Source organism: Erinaceus europaeus, chromosome 7, assembly GCF_950295315.1.
Source record: "Erinaceus europaeus chromosome 7, mEriEur2.1, whole genome shotgun sequence".
NCBI lineage: Eukaryota > Metazoa > Chordata > Mammalia > Eulipotyphla > Erinaceidae > Erinaceus > Erinaceus europaeus.
In genome coordinates this window covers 89,248,753-89,264,745 of record NC_080168.1, presented here as the reverse complement: position 1 = coordinate 89,264,745, position 15,993 = coordinate 89,248,753, and the positions used below count along the sequence as shown (strand labels likewise).

General features: G+C 37.8%; 1 protein-coding gene across 1 annotated transcript in view; it reads right to left on the bottom strand.

The window, feature by feature from the left end:
* Positions 1-15,993, bottom strand: part of CAPS2 (calcyphosine 2) — a 55,383-nt gene that overhangs the window by 38,067 nt on the left and 1,323 nt on the right. The window contains exons 2-8 of the mRNA XM_060193517.1: positions 14,873-14,976; positions 13,331-13,380; positions 12,362-12,407; positions 11,890-12,015; positions 8,520-8,699; positions 5,499-5,621; positions 1,071-1,138 (exon numbers count right to left, since the gene is read on the bottom strand). Of these exons, the coding sequence (XP_060049500.1) occupies positions 1,071-1,138; positions 5,499-5,621; positions 8,520-8,699; positions 11,890-12,015; positions 12,362-12,407; positions 13,331-13,380; positions 14,873-14,947 (668 nt within the window). The 5' untranslated portion in view covers positions 14,948-14,976. The remainder of the gene's footprint in view (positions 1-1,070; positions 1,139-5,498; positions 5,622-8,519; positions 8,700-11,889; positions 12,016-12,361; positions 12,408-13,330; positions 13,381-14,872; positions 14,977-15,993) is intronic.

Sequence of the window (15,993 nt, the reverse complement as noted above, 5' to 3'; positions counted from 1 at the left end):
TTTTGGCAGGAAGGTAAGGGAGGAAACACAGTGAGACAGTCACAGAGATACATGGCCAATCATCTTAGAAAATCTACTACAGAGCATGCTCATAGAATGTCAGTCTTTCTCTATGTCACCTAACAATATTTTTTTTCAAACCTCAACTTAAGTCCTCCTTTCCATAAAACACCCCACACTAGTCAAACCTCTTCCAAAATGATATAGTATGCATATACTACCACACAATTTAACAGTGAAAATATTGAAGCTCTACTTAGTTTTCTAAGGGTTATGAAAACCTGTCTGGTTGTTGCTGTTGTTGTTTGTTTGTTTAATTCTCCACAATTAGTCTCAGAGGTCTACAGCTTTGTACAAAATCAAGTTGGGGTACCACAGGGAACTCAGAGACACTCCTGAGTGTTGTTGAGTCCTGAGCACAATAAACTGATGGGTTGGAAACCATGCAAACTACTAATTACAGATAATTTCATTCCAGCATCATATCATGTTAAACTCAAATACGGTCCTATCTTTGCAAAGCTGGATATTTGATAGCAATTGTGATAAAAAGTATGTGCCACTGGTAATGAATGAGATATATAACTATACCCCTGTCATTGTATAATTTTGAAAACCATTATTAAATCACTACAAAAATGGAGTGTCATGCAAAAATTTAAGTCAAACAGGAAATAAGGGTGGCAACATCCTAAATCTTAGGATATTAAGGTATCAGAGATTGTGCCATGTTCTGGAAATGCACATGTGCTATTAGTAAAGGACCAGGACAATTTAAAAACAGCAACAGCAAATTATTTTTTTCAGCTCACATATTTTTTTCAAGTGGTCCTTAAGTTGTCAGAAAGTCAATATTTATTCGATCATTTAGACAAAAGAAGATTAGAGTTGGTATTTCTATTGACCCAGGAGTTTCACTAAAACATTGTGTACGGAGTAAACAAGGACGTTCTGGAAAACTCTAAACTAGTTACCTGTTGATAGATCAAGGATGTGTATCATGCATTTAAAAGAAAAAATCCAATGGAAACTTTCAGAATAAGTTTCTATAACCAGTTGCAAACTCTTACCTAGATAAGAGGTCTGTCATCACTTGTTCTGCAACAGTCTGTTTCTTCTTCTCTCCAGCTACAATTTCCTAAGAAAATAAAGAAAACTTCACTGTCCATAAAGAAGAACAATACAGGTTATTAAAAGGAGCTTTGAACATAAATTAGGTATTTCCTCTTTCTGTCTTAAATATAGGTTACAATATCCATGACTCATGATTTTTTTTTTCTTTCTTTTTGATTAGATAGGACAGAGAGAAATTAAGAAGGGAGAGGAACATCATCTGGGGCCCTAGTAAGGGGATCCTGAGATTCCCACATAGATATGATGGGCCTAGACCTCTAACAGATAGATCCCTCTCTCCACCATCATTGGTTATCTCCATCAGGAACAACATCATAAGCCCTCTTGTGGGCTTCTACAGGACCTTGACCTCAATGTGTTGTTCACATTGGTCTGGTGCATTGCTTAACACTGTGGTCTATTTACATAATCACTGTTTTATTTGAGACCCTCCCTGGTTTAATCCCCATTGGTTCCCGCTCTCTTTCCACTCTGCCCCCTTATCCTACGTACTTCCTTTATCCACCCTTCTTGGAAATTATAAATGCAGATTCTTTTCTGATCAATATACATTGCATTGTGTTACCGCTCAGCCACGAGAGTTCCTGGTTCCTCTCCTGCATCTCTGAGTAGGCAGAAGCCTAGGTTGGCTCCGGCAGAGTCCAACCCAGAGAGCATGTGCCCGGGAAGAAACACCCTTAGGCTAGCCCAGCATCAATGTAGAACAACAATGGTAGGGACTTCCCCACTCTCCAAAGGGAGGCTGGGTCAGCATATTCTGCCACTCCAGGAAGACTGGTCCTGAAATGAGTGCAGCCTAGAATGTTCCTAGCTACCACCATGGAATGCAAGCTCAGACCTACAAGGATGCAGAGGTTACACAGGCTCCTGTGCTGAATATGGGCCCCAGATCAGATCAATAGGGTTTACAATTAATGTTATTTATATACTTTTCCCATATTTGGGAGCTACTCTCTGTCCTGATCCAATTTTCAAGTTGTATGTCTAATTCTGACACCATCTCCCCAGACAATACCTTGGCTTACCTGCATGTTAGCTATCAGACTATGGCAAAAACTAGTAAAGTCATGGGTCCCTGGAATATACCTAAAATAGGCCTATTAGCTTTTCCCAGAATGGAAACCCCAAATCTTATCTGCTATATTCCTACCTTTAGGTTCCTTATTATTAAAATATTTGTTCTGCTTTAAATCTTTATGCTTTTCAGCCATCCAATTGCAGGTGCTACCATGATGCCAACATGACTTCCCTGGACAGATGACCTCACCAACATGTCCTGGAACCCACCTCTCCAGAGCCCTTCCCCACTAAGGAAAGATAGAAACAAGCTGGGAGTATGGATTGACCTTCCAATGTCCATGTCCAGCAGAGAAGCAATTACAGAAGCCAGACCTTCTACCTTTTGCACCTAATAATGATCCTGGGTCCATACTTCCAGAGGGATAAAGAACAGGAAAGCTTCCAATGGAGGGTATGGGATGCAGAATTCTGGTGGTGGAAATTGTGTGAAATTGTAGCCCTCTTATCCAACAGGCTTGTTGATCATTATTAAATCAACAAAATTAATTAATTAATTTAAAAAGGGAGAGGGAGAGAGAAAGAGAGACACCTGCGGACCTGCTTCACCACTAATGAAGTTTCCCCCCTCAAGTTGGGAAGTGGGGGCTCGAACATGGATCCTTACTCATAGTAACACTCAAACAGGTGCACCACTGCCCAGGTCTATCACCCACAATTTTAAATTTCATCTCCTAAAAAAGATATGCAATGATATTTTAATAGAAATTATTTGAAATGTCCATAGCTGCATTTCCTAAAACCAGAATATGAGAGAGAGAGAGAAAGGCACTATCCCTCCCCTCTCTTTTTCCACCTTACTAAATTTTGAAAACAGAAAGAAAGGGAAAAGATCTGTGGAGCTCTACAGGCAAGAAATCTTGAATTCATTCTCTAACTCTGTTATTTCTTTCTTCCTTCTTTCTTTTTTATTTTTCTCTCCCTCTTTTCCTTCCTTCTTCCCTCTTTTTTTTCTTTTTAAAAATTTTTTAATTTTTATTTATAAAAAGGAAACACTGACAAAACCATAGGATAAGAGGGATACAACTCCACTCTTCCCTCTCTTTCTCTTTTCACCTGAGTACTTTACACCTCTGCCTTGTGCTGTGGCTTGGATTGAACCTGACCCTGGAGCCTCAGGCATGAAAGTCTTTTGTATAATAATTGCTCTACTTCCCAATCCCCCCTGGGCCAACATTTAAAAAAGAAATGTGGGAGAGGGATAAAGTCAAAGGAATCTTACCTTTCAGTTCTTTCTTTTCAATGACTCTTATTGCTATAGTTTATTACCAAATAGCCTGTGGTTCTGAGAGACAGCTACCAGGTGGTTTCATTGATATGTTACATAGAATTAAATCACATAAACTTGTAAAAAAAAAAAAAAAAAAAGAGGAAAAAAGTAGCCAAACTATCCATAAGAGTTTGTGAAACTATCCCAGAAGGACAGGGCATAGAACTGTGGTAGTGGCTGTTGTATGGAACTATATACCCTTGTAATCCTATGATCTTTTAAACCATAGTTAAATCACTTCTTTTTTTTTTTCCGGAGGTAGGAGTTGGGAGAGGTGGCAAATAAATCAGTTCTTCTACAATAAAGCAAAATGAACTTGAAGGGGGCTGGGGAGACAGCATGCATAATAGTTATACAAAAGACTTTCATGCCTGAGGTTCTTTGAGGTCCCAGGTTCAGTCCCTAGCCCCATTATAAATGAGAGCCAAGCAGCACTCAGATCTTTCTGTCTTTCTCTGTATCTCTCTCTCTCATTAAAATAAAATAAAATATCTTTTTAAAAATAAATAAACTTGACGGGGAGTCGAGAGGTAGCACAGCGTGTTAAGCACACGTGGCTCCAAGTGCAAGGACCAGCATAAGGTTGGAGCCCCCAGCTCCCCACCTGCCGGGGAGTTGCTACACAAGCAGTGAAGTAGGTCTGCAGGTGTCTGTCTTTCTCTCCCCTCTCAGTCTTCCCCTCCTCTCTCCATTTCTCTCTGTCCTATCCAACAATGACAACAACAATAATAACTAAAACAATAAAAAAAGGAAAAGAAAAAAAACTTTACATATATATATATATATATATATATATATGTATACTTGATGACAAATGTAGACATGTTACTACTAATAAAGTAGTTGTAAGGAAAAGAAACTAACCAATACTATAACTTTTTATTTTTAATACCAGAGCACTGTTCAGCTCTGGCTTTTGGCAGTTTGGGTCACTGAAGCTGGGAATTTAGAGCCCCAGGCACAGAGAGTTTCTTTGCATAACCATTATGCTATACTCTCTCCCCACTGTAACTATTTTGGTATTTATCAAGAAGAATCCATTTCAAGTATGACTTCAGGACAATATTCAAATAAGCCTTATGTGGAACATGATTTAGCCTTCAATTTTAAGATGATATTGCTTAAGTCAACTTATTTATAAAACATAAATATATTAAATATAGTAGGCACAGAAAATAATGTTTATGTAATTTTATTAGAAAAAGAACTGTAGGTGCATTATTGTTGGGGCTATGTGTAAGCTTGATAGAGCTTAGGGAGAACTCCCCCATCCTTGGATGGAGGTCTGAGAAGATACCCTCTTGTGAGTCTCTCTCAACCGAGGTGAGCAAAGGAGAGAAACTGTCTCTCAGACTAAGTTCTTCCCTTCTTGACTTTCAAGCCCACAGAAACCTCAGTACCCCTTTCCATTAACTGCAGGCCACATAGCCACCTATTTTAAGATTCACTTACTCAAAGTTCACCCCACCTTCTGATCACAGAGGAGAACACACCTTATCACACACTCCGTCATACACCTTAGACCCCAGACAAGAGAAATTCCAAACTATATGGCCTTTTGATATCCATCTTCTCTCTGTCTCACCCTACTGATTTAACCCCTATGCTTCTCTCAAATACCTTTGGATAATTAAGTTGCTTGCATCATGGAGAATAACTGTCTTGTATCTCACCAATTCCTGCCATACCAGTCCCCTACCATAGGGGCAAGCTGACCTTTAAGAAACCTGTAATTTCTGCGTGTGAAGCGACTCCCCTGCAGGTGGGCAGCCGGGGTCTTGAACAGAGATCCTTACACTGGACCCTGCATTTTTTGCCACATGCGCTTAACCCGCTGCACTACCGCCAGACTCCCCAAAGCCATTTTTCTACAAGTAAATCTCTCAGTCACTTGTAAAACTGAGAACTCTGTCTACACAAATTCAATTACTTACTTACTCCATTATAAATCCATGAGATCTTGGCAGGAAAATGATCATAATAGCTTATCATATAAGTAAAAATACCAACAACTTACAGCATCAGGTTGTCTTGACCTCCGCTGTGCAATGTAGGGGCTGTCTGCATAGCCCTGCTGTAGAAGGACTTTCTTGTCCATACTTGTAAGGCCATCTGCCATGCCTTCTTCACCCTGCACACACTATATGTGAAAGCTATAAGTAAATCACCAGACTCATATGTAGATTATATGCTTTGTGTCCTTTTCAGTTTATTATAATTTATAATGAAACTACATTTGAACACTACAGTAATTTCAGGTGTGCACCATTTAGAAAATCAACATCCATCTTTGCGGCATCAACTTAAGCACGAGGTCCCATTCTATTCTCCACCACACATTTGACCTAATTAAGTGATTCAAACATTGCCACAGTGCTTTCCACTGCTCGCCTTTAATTTGGTTTTTAGCATTCTAAACGTTTACTTTTGTTTCATTCATTGTTCTCTCATTGCAACTATTCCATGCCAATTCCTACTTCATGACAGAGTTTCTCCCGAGTAAATGAGGGGAAATTGAGCATATGGTTTATTTGAATCACAAGTTTCCAAAGTCAGTACTTTCAGAACTCACAGCAATGTGTAATCAGTCTCTGGACCCTGTAGACGGAATTTTATTGGCTATCCCAAGCTACTAATTTGTTATTATTCTTTTATTAATAAAGTGATATACACAGTAGTTTCTATGCCTGGTATACTTAAATATCCATGCGCAATAAAATAAGGATGTGTTAAAATGTTTACCTGAAGAACAAATTTCCTTCATGATATACAAGTTACTATCCCAACCTCAAACCTGGACTTTCTGGATCTATGCTAGCCATAGTATCCACTATACCGCCATCTAGCATACTAGATGAACTAATTGATTCACTGATTAATTTTTCCCATGTTAATTCCTTTTTTAGGATATATGCTTTGTAAGGGCAAAAGTTGTTTTATTTTTTTCCTTTCGTTACCCTTGTTTTTCATTGTGTCGTCGTTGTTAGATAGGAAGGACAGAGAGAAATGGAGAGAGGAAGGGAAGACAGAGAGGGGGAGAGAAAGACAGATACCTGCAGACCTGACTCCCTGCAGGTGGAGAGCCAGGGCTCAAACTGGGATCCTTATTCCAGTCCTTGCACTTTGTGCCACGTGCACTTAACCCGCTGGGCTACCGCCCAACTCCCAAGGCAAAAGTTTTTATCTGTTTTAATCACTGACTTATCACCAGTGCCTTAAAGGTAATTTACATATAGCTAAGCATTCAATAACTATTTGTTGAAAGGATAAATAAGGAATGTTTAAATTAGAATGATCATTTCTAAACTTATTTCCGAAATGTGTATATTGAAAAATCAAATAAGCAAATGAGGGTCTTTTCCAGAATAAAATATGCATACACTGACCTTTATTTATAAAACACTTTATTCATACTATGTCAATACTTATCAGTTCTATGGGAAGATTAGCAAATAATAATTCTCTAAAGCCAAAAGTAAACAAGTGTCTTCTTTGAAAAAAAATGAAAGTCTTATGTTAAAATTTGGGTTGGTGGTGGGAGTGATATGCATTTATTTCAAGGTGATAAGAAATTACTACTTGGGAGTCGGGCTGTAGCGCAGCGAGTTAAGCGCAGGTGGCGCAAAGCACAAGGACCGGCATAAGGATCCCGGTTCGAACCCCGGCTCCCCACCTGCAGGGGAGTCGCTTCACAGGCGGTGAAGCAGGTCTGCAGGTGTCTATCTTTCTCTCTTCCTCTCTGTCTTCCCCTCCTCTCTCCATTTCTCTCTGTCCTATCCAACAACGACAACAACAATAATAACTACAACAATAAAACAACAAGGGCAACAAAAGGGAATAAATAAATAAATAATAAAAAATAAAAAAAAAAAAGAAATTACTACTTGTGTATTAACGACTGTCCTGTAACCTATTTCCCCCAAGGACATTGTATAAAAAAGACAGAAAAATTTTTGAACCACTTAATCACCACAAATAGAGCATGCACGTACAGATGCCTTCATTCTATCTTTCCAACATTACAATCAGATCACTCTAAATTTCACAACATAGACCCTGCAAATAATTTGTGGCCAGATGTTAAAAGATTGTGAAATGATCCTCCCTAATACCCTAAGCAAGAGATTATTATTTGTGTCCATCTGTAATGATCTAGAAAATGTATTTTAAGATAAAAGAAACCAATGACACCCATATTTTTTCTGGTTGCTCTTCCAGCTAAAGACAGTGTGATTTAGAGCATTCTAAACAGTTCCCACATAGACTAGGAAAAAAAAAGATATGTCTACTTATTAACTTATCATTTTAAGTTTACCTACAAAAAATATAAAACAAATATAAGCAATCTCCCACCAAAATGCATTATTCTTATTAAAAACTTAATTGAATTAAGAATTATATTTAAATGGTTTTGTTTTGGTCATTGTAAACTATACTTTCAAACTTTCCAAATTCAAGATTGACCATTCCTGTATGATTATGGCAAAACATTAAATTATATTATGTTTACTCTTATAGTCATGAAAAGGGAGGGGGCTTACACTTAACTGATATTAGATGAAAGTATAACAATCGCAGCAGTTCCTTATGTTAAAAATAATGTCCAAAAAAATCAACTCCAAAAATGGGGAAAAAGATTATAACGGAGTAAAGACAGCTATAAAATGAAATCGCATCAGTATAAAATATGAGATATTTTAAGTTTAAAAGTCAAGCTGTGAGACCAACAGAGTTCATAAAAGCTTCATCGGACATAGAAAATACTTGTCTTATTTCCAATTGATAAAACTGCTGACAGAAAAAAGATGACTGCATCATCTGGCTAGAGTTTTCACTTCTGAAAATGGAGATGATAGTCTTTTAGTATTATGAATGAACTAGTCAAAATAAGCAAGATATTTAAAATAATCCGTGACACAGAAATAAAACTTAACTACTAAACTAACACAAGACACACCAGATAACAAAATATTCCTATAATATGTGTACTGTTTTCTGTAAATTTCATGAAAATTTCACAATTCCTCATTTTTATTACCTTGTCATCTATCTTGGAGTTTCTTGGAGACTGTTGATGTGTGATACTTGATTTTCTCTTTCCTGCATTTCTCTGACTATACTGCTTACACCCCTCTTTCATTTCAGATTTGTATTGCTGATAGTTTAGCTTATCTTTGTCTGATGGTGTTGGCAAAGTTTCAAGTATTATGTTCTGCTCCTAAAAAGAAGGAAGAAAAAAATTTTCCACCCAAAAAAATTGAAATAATTATTTCTCTCTCTTATTTACTCTATCATATTTTGTGATTATTTTATTAGGGAAATAATGATTTAAAAGACACATGACTATCATTACTCATCTTCTCTGATAGGTATCTACATGCCTGCCCAACCACTAACTTAAGTTCTCCTCCATCATCATGCACTGGTTTAGACAATGCCCACCCAACCCCTCTTGCCCCTTCCCTTTCCTTCCTTGTGTCTTTTTTAAATTATTATTCTTAAAATACTTTATTTAGTTAGTTAGAGACAAAGAGAAATAGAGGGGGGTGGGGAGATAGGGAGGAAGACATAAAGACACCTGCAGCACTGCTTCGCCATTTGTGAAGCTTTCCCCATTGCAGGTGGAGGCTTGGGACTTGAAGATGGGTCCTTGTGCATCGTAGCATATGGATGCAGCCAGGTGTGGCATGTCACCACTTGGCCCCTCCTTGTGTCTTAAGGTCAGCCTGTAAGTGAGATCATCTAGTATTCTTCCTCAAGGAATCTTGCTAAGTGAGATTAACTGTAGCATCTTCATTATTTGCTTTTACATATAAGCCTTAAAGATAGACAATTATAACATATGTTCTAAACAGATAAGGTGATAATTTAAAATATTTAGCCAACACAGTATTACTGAGATCAAAGCAGATAAAAGTGCTCAGAAAGTACACAGGGCACCAGTCTACAGTACTTATAAATATCAGTAAGCATGCATCTGTTTCTTATTTGAAAATCAATCCTGGCTCTAAAATAATGTGAGAAAGAGAAGGGGAGGAGAAGAAGAGGGAGGTGAGGGAGGTGAGGGAGGGGAGAGGAAGGTAGGGGAGAGATGGGGAGGAGAGAGGAGGGGAGGTGAGGGGGAAGGGAAGGGAGGGGAAGGAAGGGAGGGAGGGGAGGGGAAGGGACCTTTAGGAAGAAGAGAGAAAGTTTTTTTTTTCTTCCTAGGATTTATAGCTAAGACTATTTAAAGTTCTGGAAAAAAATCCACTGCCAATAATTTCTTCCAGTATAATGATGGTGGAGGAACTAAAGAGGCCATTTCAAGAACAGTGAGATATTCGATAGTGGATAAGAGAACACTAAAATAAGCACAAAGCAAACATGAGGGGGCCCCCTATTGGGCTGGAGAAGAACAGACACTCCAAATGGAGTATAAGGTCAGTAGAAGCTTTGAAAAGCACTGCACATATATGTCTGTCCCAGAGAAGAAAGATGCAATAAATTAGCAAGATGACAAATGCAGATGGCACACCAAGGCAAAGATCATGTGTTCCCTAAGTTACAAGGCTACAGCCTGCAAGTTAGACAAAAGGCTCTCACAAGAGCCTCCTATGATGGCACCCCAATATCAAAATTTGAACATTAATCCCCCAATAAAGACATTTGGGGGGGATTTATGATGACTCAGGACCATTTTGATTACTACAAAGACATGATTCAAAGGCAAGGGGAAAAAATTGGACTTCCAAATTTATAGGAAAATGAGTTTCTGTGGTCAGACCCAATAGAGTGCACACATTACCATGCAAAAGGACTTGAGTTCAAGCCATTGGTCCCCACCTGCAGGGGACGAGCTTCATGAGTGATGAGGCAGTGCTATAGATCTCTTTCTTTCTCCCTTTCTCCCTCCCCCTTCCATCTTTATTTTTGTCTCTATCACAAAGAAAAACAAAAAAAAAAAAAAGGAAAAAAATGGCCACCAGACGCAGTGGATTTGTCATGCATGCACTAAAAACCCCACCGATAATACTGGTGACAAGAAAAAAAAAAAACTGTTTTCATGTGTTTCAGGTTGTTTTTGTTTTTCCTCCAGGGTTATCCCTGGGACTCAGTGCCTACACTATTAATCTGTGGGGAAGAGGGCCCACTGTCTGGGAAGTCCAAGTCATTATTTCCATGAGAATCTGAGCGATTTGACCCCTAGCCCTCTCCTCTTCACAGAGGCAGGTAGGCTGGTCCCTCCTGTCCTTGTGAATTTATGATGCAATGGGCTTTGAACAAAGGCCATGAATTACTGTCTATGGCCAACCGAAACCCACTGCAAATATCCTGGCTTTGCTCAACTACCCCCTTCCCCCTGCCCTGAGGTGCTGTTGAATCACCTTTAGAGAGAAGCCTGTCTATGCCTGGTGAGCTCATGACCAGACCTTATTCCCTAACTTCTCAGTAATGAACAAACACCTGATAGGTGAAGACTTAACCCTGTATTGTGTGTGGTTTAATGATTACCTTAACCTTTTTCATAACCCTTGGGTATATCTACTTGCTTGTACCCCCCAATAAACAAGTTGTCTCTCTGAAGCTTCTCCCAGAGAAGGATGTAGTGTGATTGATTCCTCTGTGAACTTTCCCTCGTCACCAGGACCCCCAAGGACCCCCAGGGGCCACCCCAGTCTCCGCTGTCAGTGGCCAGGGAGGGGAGAGGCCAGGACAACCCATATGAATCCACTGCTCCTGGAGGCTATTTTTCCCCTTTTGTTGCCCTTGTTGTTTATCTTTGTTGTTATTATTGTTGTTGTCATTGCTGTCGTTGTTGTTGGATAGGACAGAGAGAAATCGAGGGGAGGGGGGAAACAGAGAGGGCTTCCTGCATGTGAAGCGACACCCCCTACTGGTGGGGAGCCCGGGCTCAAACCGGGATCTTTACGCCAGTCCTTGGCACTACGTGGCTTAACCTGCTGCGCTACTGCCTAGCGTCCAGGGATCTTTATAATTTGTCACATGATACAGACTAGGGTACCAGTGGTACATATCAAAAATGAGACTTAGGTGACCATGAAAGTCAGCTACAGGGGAAAGACTGGCAAAGATAGAAACTACCAGACTATTCATAGAATACTTGTCAAAACTTCTGGTCATGAATAAAAATTCTAAATATTTTTGGAGTATATGTTCCTGAGAGACACCATGGAATAAGTATAGCCACTTGCTCCACTTCATACTATCATTCCATACTATCTTAGTAGACTAGAGAATGATAGTTTCCAAGAAATCAATCTTACCAACACTCACTGAGATGTTACTATATGAAATTCTGAAACTGGTCAGAATGTATATTGAACATAATGAGGCTTTAGGTTAAATATAGTGCTGAAACACACACTAAAATTCTGAACGTTGGTAAGAAGAAATAAATAAATACTAACCAGTTTATTCAGATGATTCTGAGAATGTAGTATTTGACATGGTGTGACCCAGCCAAGAGCCGAGCATGAATCTGGTGGGCTAAAATAAATGTGTGCTGTACTAAGTGGAGTATGTGAAAACTCATTCTAAAAATAAAAGCATTAAGCACACTTGGCACAAAGCACAACGATCCACGTGAGGATCCCTGTTCCAGCCCTCAACTCCCTATCTGCAGGGGAGTCACTTCATAAGAGGTGAGGCAGGTCTGCCCCTCTCTGTTTTTCCCTCCTGTCCATTTATCTCTGTTCTAACCAACAACGATGACATCAATAACAACAATAATAAGTACAAGAATAAAACAAGGGAAACAAAAAGGAATAAACAAATATTAATTTTTTTAAATAAGTAAAAATAAAAGCAAGTGATATTGATTATATGTAACATGTAATATTGATTTCAAATACTTATTGCATTAAATACTGTAAAAATTACCTCATTATCTGAGTCAACAAGGCTTCCCAAATCAAGTCGTGGGATCCTGGAAAAAAAAAATCTGTGCATTCCCATAACTTAAAAAATAAAACTTTAATAGTTCTAAACCATATGTCACATTTTATATATGTCTTTTGCTAAATATTCATTAATTTGGAGCTTCTTATTAACAAAGTAATTATTAGAAATAAAATTACAAATATATAAATTATATTTAAAGCAAAGATAAGACTAAAACATCATTTACTATTGATTTTAACCTACTTCAACATTATGTTTTAGAGATTATTATATTTATTGTATGTAATAATATATTCCAATCTAATTATATATTCAATTATGTTGTACTATATGTATTTCACTTCAATTCTATGCTCATTTATAATACACATACTTTCAAACCAGCCATGGTGATATGATTTACACAGTAAATAGGTAATTTTATGAATTATGACACCATCATAATCATTATTATTATATATGACAAAAACTACTTTAATTTTAGCATAGAGTTTTTAGGTCATTCACATGTCTATAAATGCCCCTGTAGTTCACAATAACAGATATATGATATATATATTTGGTTATTGCTGGGACTCGGTGCCTGCACTACTAATCCACTGCTCCTAGAGGCTATTTTTCCCTTTTGTTGCCCTTGTTATTTATCGTATTGTTGTTATTATTGCTGTTATTATTGTTGGATAGGACAGAGAGAAATGGAGAGAGGAGGGAAAGGCAGAGAGGGGGAGAGAAAGACACCTGCAGATGTGCTTCACCGCCTTTGAAGCAACCCCTCGCAAATGGGTAGACGGGGGTGCGACCCGGGATCCTCACGCTGGTCCTTGTGCTTTGCACCATGTGTGCTTATCCCACTGCACCACTGCCTGGCCCCCAAGTTTGCCATTTTCTACTTGTCAATTATTAGTGTATGCCCATTTAACAGTTTAAATGTGAAGAAAAGTGACTTACACAGGTAGGCAAGAATTCTGAATTGACCATGATTTGGAAGTCCATCTTTGCTTTAAGTGAAAAATAAAAAATTACAATCAAATCTTGTAACCCATTATGAATCACGAATAAAAAAAGGAAACAGGAAACAATTTAAATCAGTATGTAAAGGTACTTTATTTATATTTTTCAAAGATAAACAATGAGTAGATACAAATGGAGTATTATAGTTTTTCTCAGTAGACTTCCTATAAGAAATATTTATTATGCTCCTCCCTACTGTGCTTGATATAAAGATATGATGAAAAACTACATAGCTAGTCCCTTTGGTAGTTCTACCTGTTGAAGAAGACATTCACTTAAATAAGAATATGAAAAAGAAGGGCTAAGTCATAATATAGTAACCAAACAGTCAATGGGAAACACTATAATACTGTACATGATAATTGTAACTAATGAAAAAGGCTAATCTGACTCAAAATAATCAAATAATTCAGATTCAGTCCATAATATTGGCAATGATAAGTACCTCAGAGGACTGTCTTTCATAAAAGGGAAAGTTAAAAGCACAGATCTTGAGGCTGAGAGACGGATCACTGGATAGAGTACACACATTACTTTGCACAAGGACCAGGGTTCAAGCCCCTGGTTCCCATCTGGAGGGGGCAAGCTTCATAATAGTGTAGTTCAGCAGATGTCTTTCTTTCTCTCTCCCTTTCTGTCTACCCTTTCCTTCTCTGTTTCTCTTTGCCTCTACAAATCAATTAATCAACCAATAAAGGGAAAATGGCCACCAATAGCAACATATTTGCCATGCAGAAACTAAGCCCCAACAATAACTCTAGTGGCAACCAGAAAAAGACATATGCACCCCAATGTTCATAGCTTCATTATTCAGAATATCTAAAAAGTAGAAGCAGCCTAATGCTCATCAACAGATGACTGGCTAAGAAGATGTCAAATATATACTCCATGGAATACTACTCTTCAGTCAAAAAGGATGATAACTGTGTAGAAGGTGTCAAATATATACTCCATGGAATACTACTCTGCAATCAAAAAGGATGATACTGTGGCCTTTGAGACAAAATGGATGTAACTGAAGGTGATTATGCTTAGCAAAACAAGTAAAGAGGTGAAAGGCAACTACAGGATGTTTTCACTCAAATGTGGACTCTGGAGATCTGATTTACATGAACTTGCCAAAAAAAGAAAATCCAAACAAAAAAATAAGCAAGCAAACTTTTCAGACTTGTGAGAACTATGGTAGCTATCTTTGGGAGGTGGGAGGTGGGATTCAGAAATTTGGTGGTAGGTGTGGTGTGGAATTATACTTTGTCATCTTACAACCTTGTAACAAACTATTAATAACAAATAACAAATTATAAATAAAGCCTATTAAGTAAAACAATAACCCTACTAACAAAAAATAATAAAAATTTTCAAAACTAGGAATTTCTCAAAAATATCAGTCTGTGAGAATACAGGTCAGACAACATGGAAAAAGTTGGGAAAATCATTAGTGAATTACCCTACAAGAAGAAAATGATATAGTATACATACTTGTAGTGGCTTCTTTTTTCCAGAGAATGGCTGAGTTTGGCTTGGAGGAGAAGCAGCAACCCTTTCTAAATCCATTTAAGCTCATGTATTTTTCATGACATATACTTTGAAAAAAAAAAGAAAAAAAAAGAATATTGAATGTTAACTTCTAATTTTAAATAAATTAGACAAATTACATAGTATTACATGGAAAGAAATTACTGAATCATCTTTACTTTTTTCACCAAAGTCAACTTTTAATGAATTAAAGCTGGTATAAACGTTTTCCCCACCCTACCACTGAAGGGTTTTTTTTTTTTTGTAGTTATTATTGTTGTTGTTATTGATGTCATCGTTGTTAGATAGGACAGAGAGAAATGGACAGAGGAGGGGAAGACAGAGAGGGAGAGAGAAAAGTAGACACCTGCAGACCTGCTTCACCGCTTGTGAAGCGACTCCCTTGCAGGTGGGGAGCCGGGGGCTCAAACCAGGATCCCTATGCCGGTCCTTCCGCTTCACTTAACCAGCTGAGCTACCCTCGGACTCCCACCACAGAAGTTTATATCCTAATCCCTATGATATGTTACTAGACATGACAATAGTAACTTTTCTTTAATAATTAAGGGTTTGAAGAAGCAACAATTATTCTTGATTATCTGGTAGGCCTAATGTAATCACAAATGTCCTTACAAAAGGCAGAAGCAGAATACAGTAAGAAGAAAGAGGAGATATAAGGTTACAGACATAAGGCAGAGAAAAGCAAAGTCGCTATGCAGCTGGCTTTGAAGATGCAGGTAGAGATCTAGAATCCAGTAGATACAGAATGGTTTCTCCCGTGGAGTCTCTAAAAGGAACAAAACCTGCTGGCATCTAGATTCCATTCGACCCTATAGAAATTGAAAATACAAAAAAGAAAGAGAAACCTGTAGAGTAATAATAAAATAATAAATAATAAAATAAGTAAAACTAAAATAATAAAAATGGTATTTTATAGCAACAACAGGAAATAAATGTGTGTACCCCTTCTATGTCACGGAGCTATATAAGTTTATTCTTTTCCTAATAATTAATGAGTTTATTTTGCCAAAGAGACTGAGACTCAGAAATGTAAACTTTACCTTGATAAATTATTTGCCACTCAG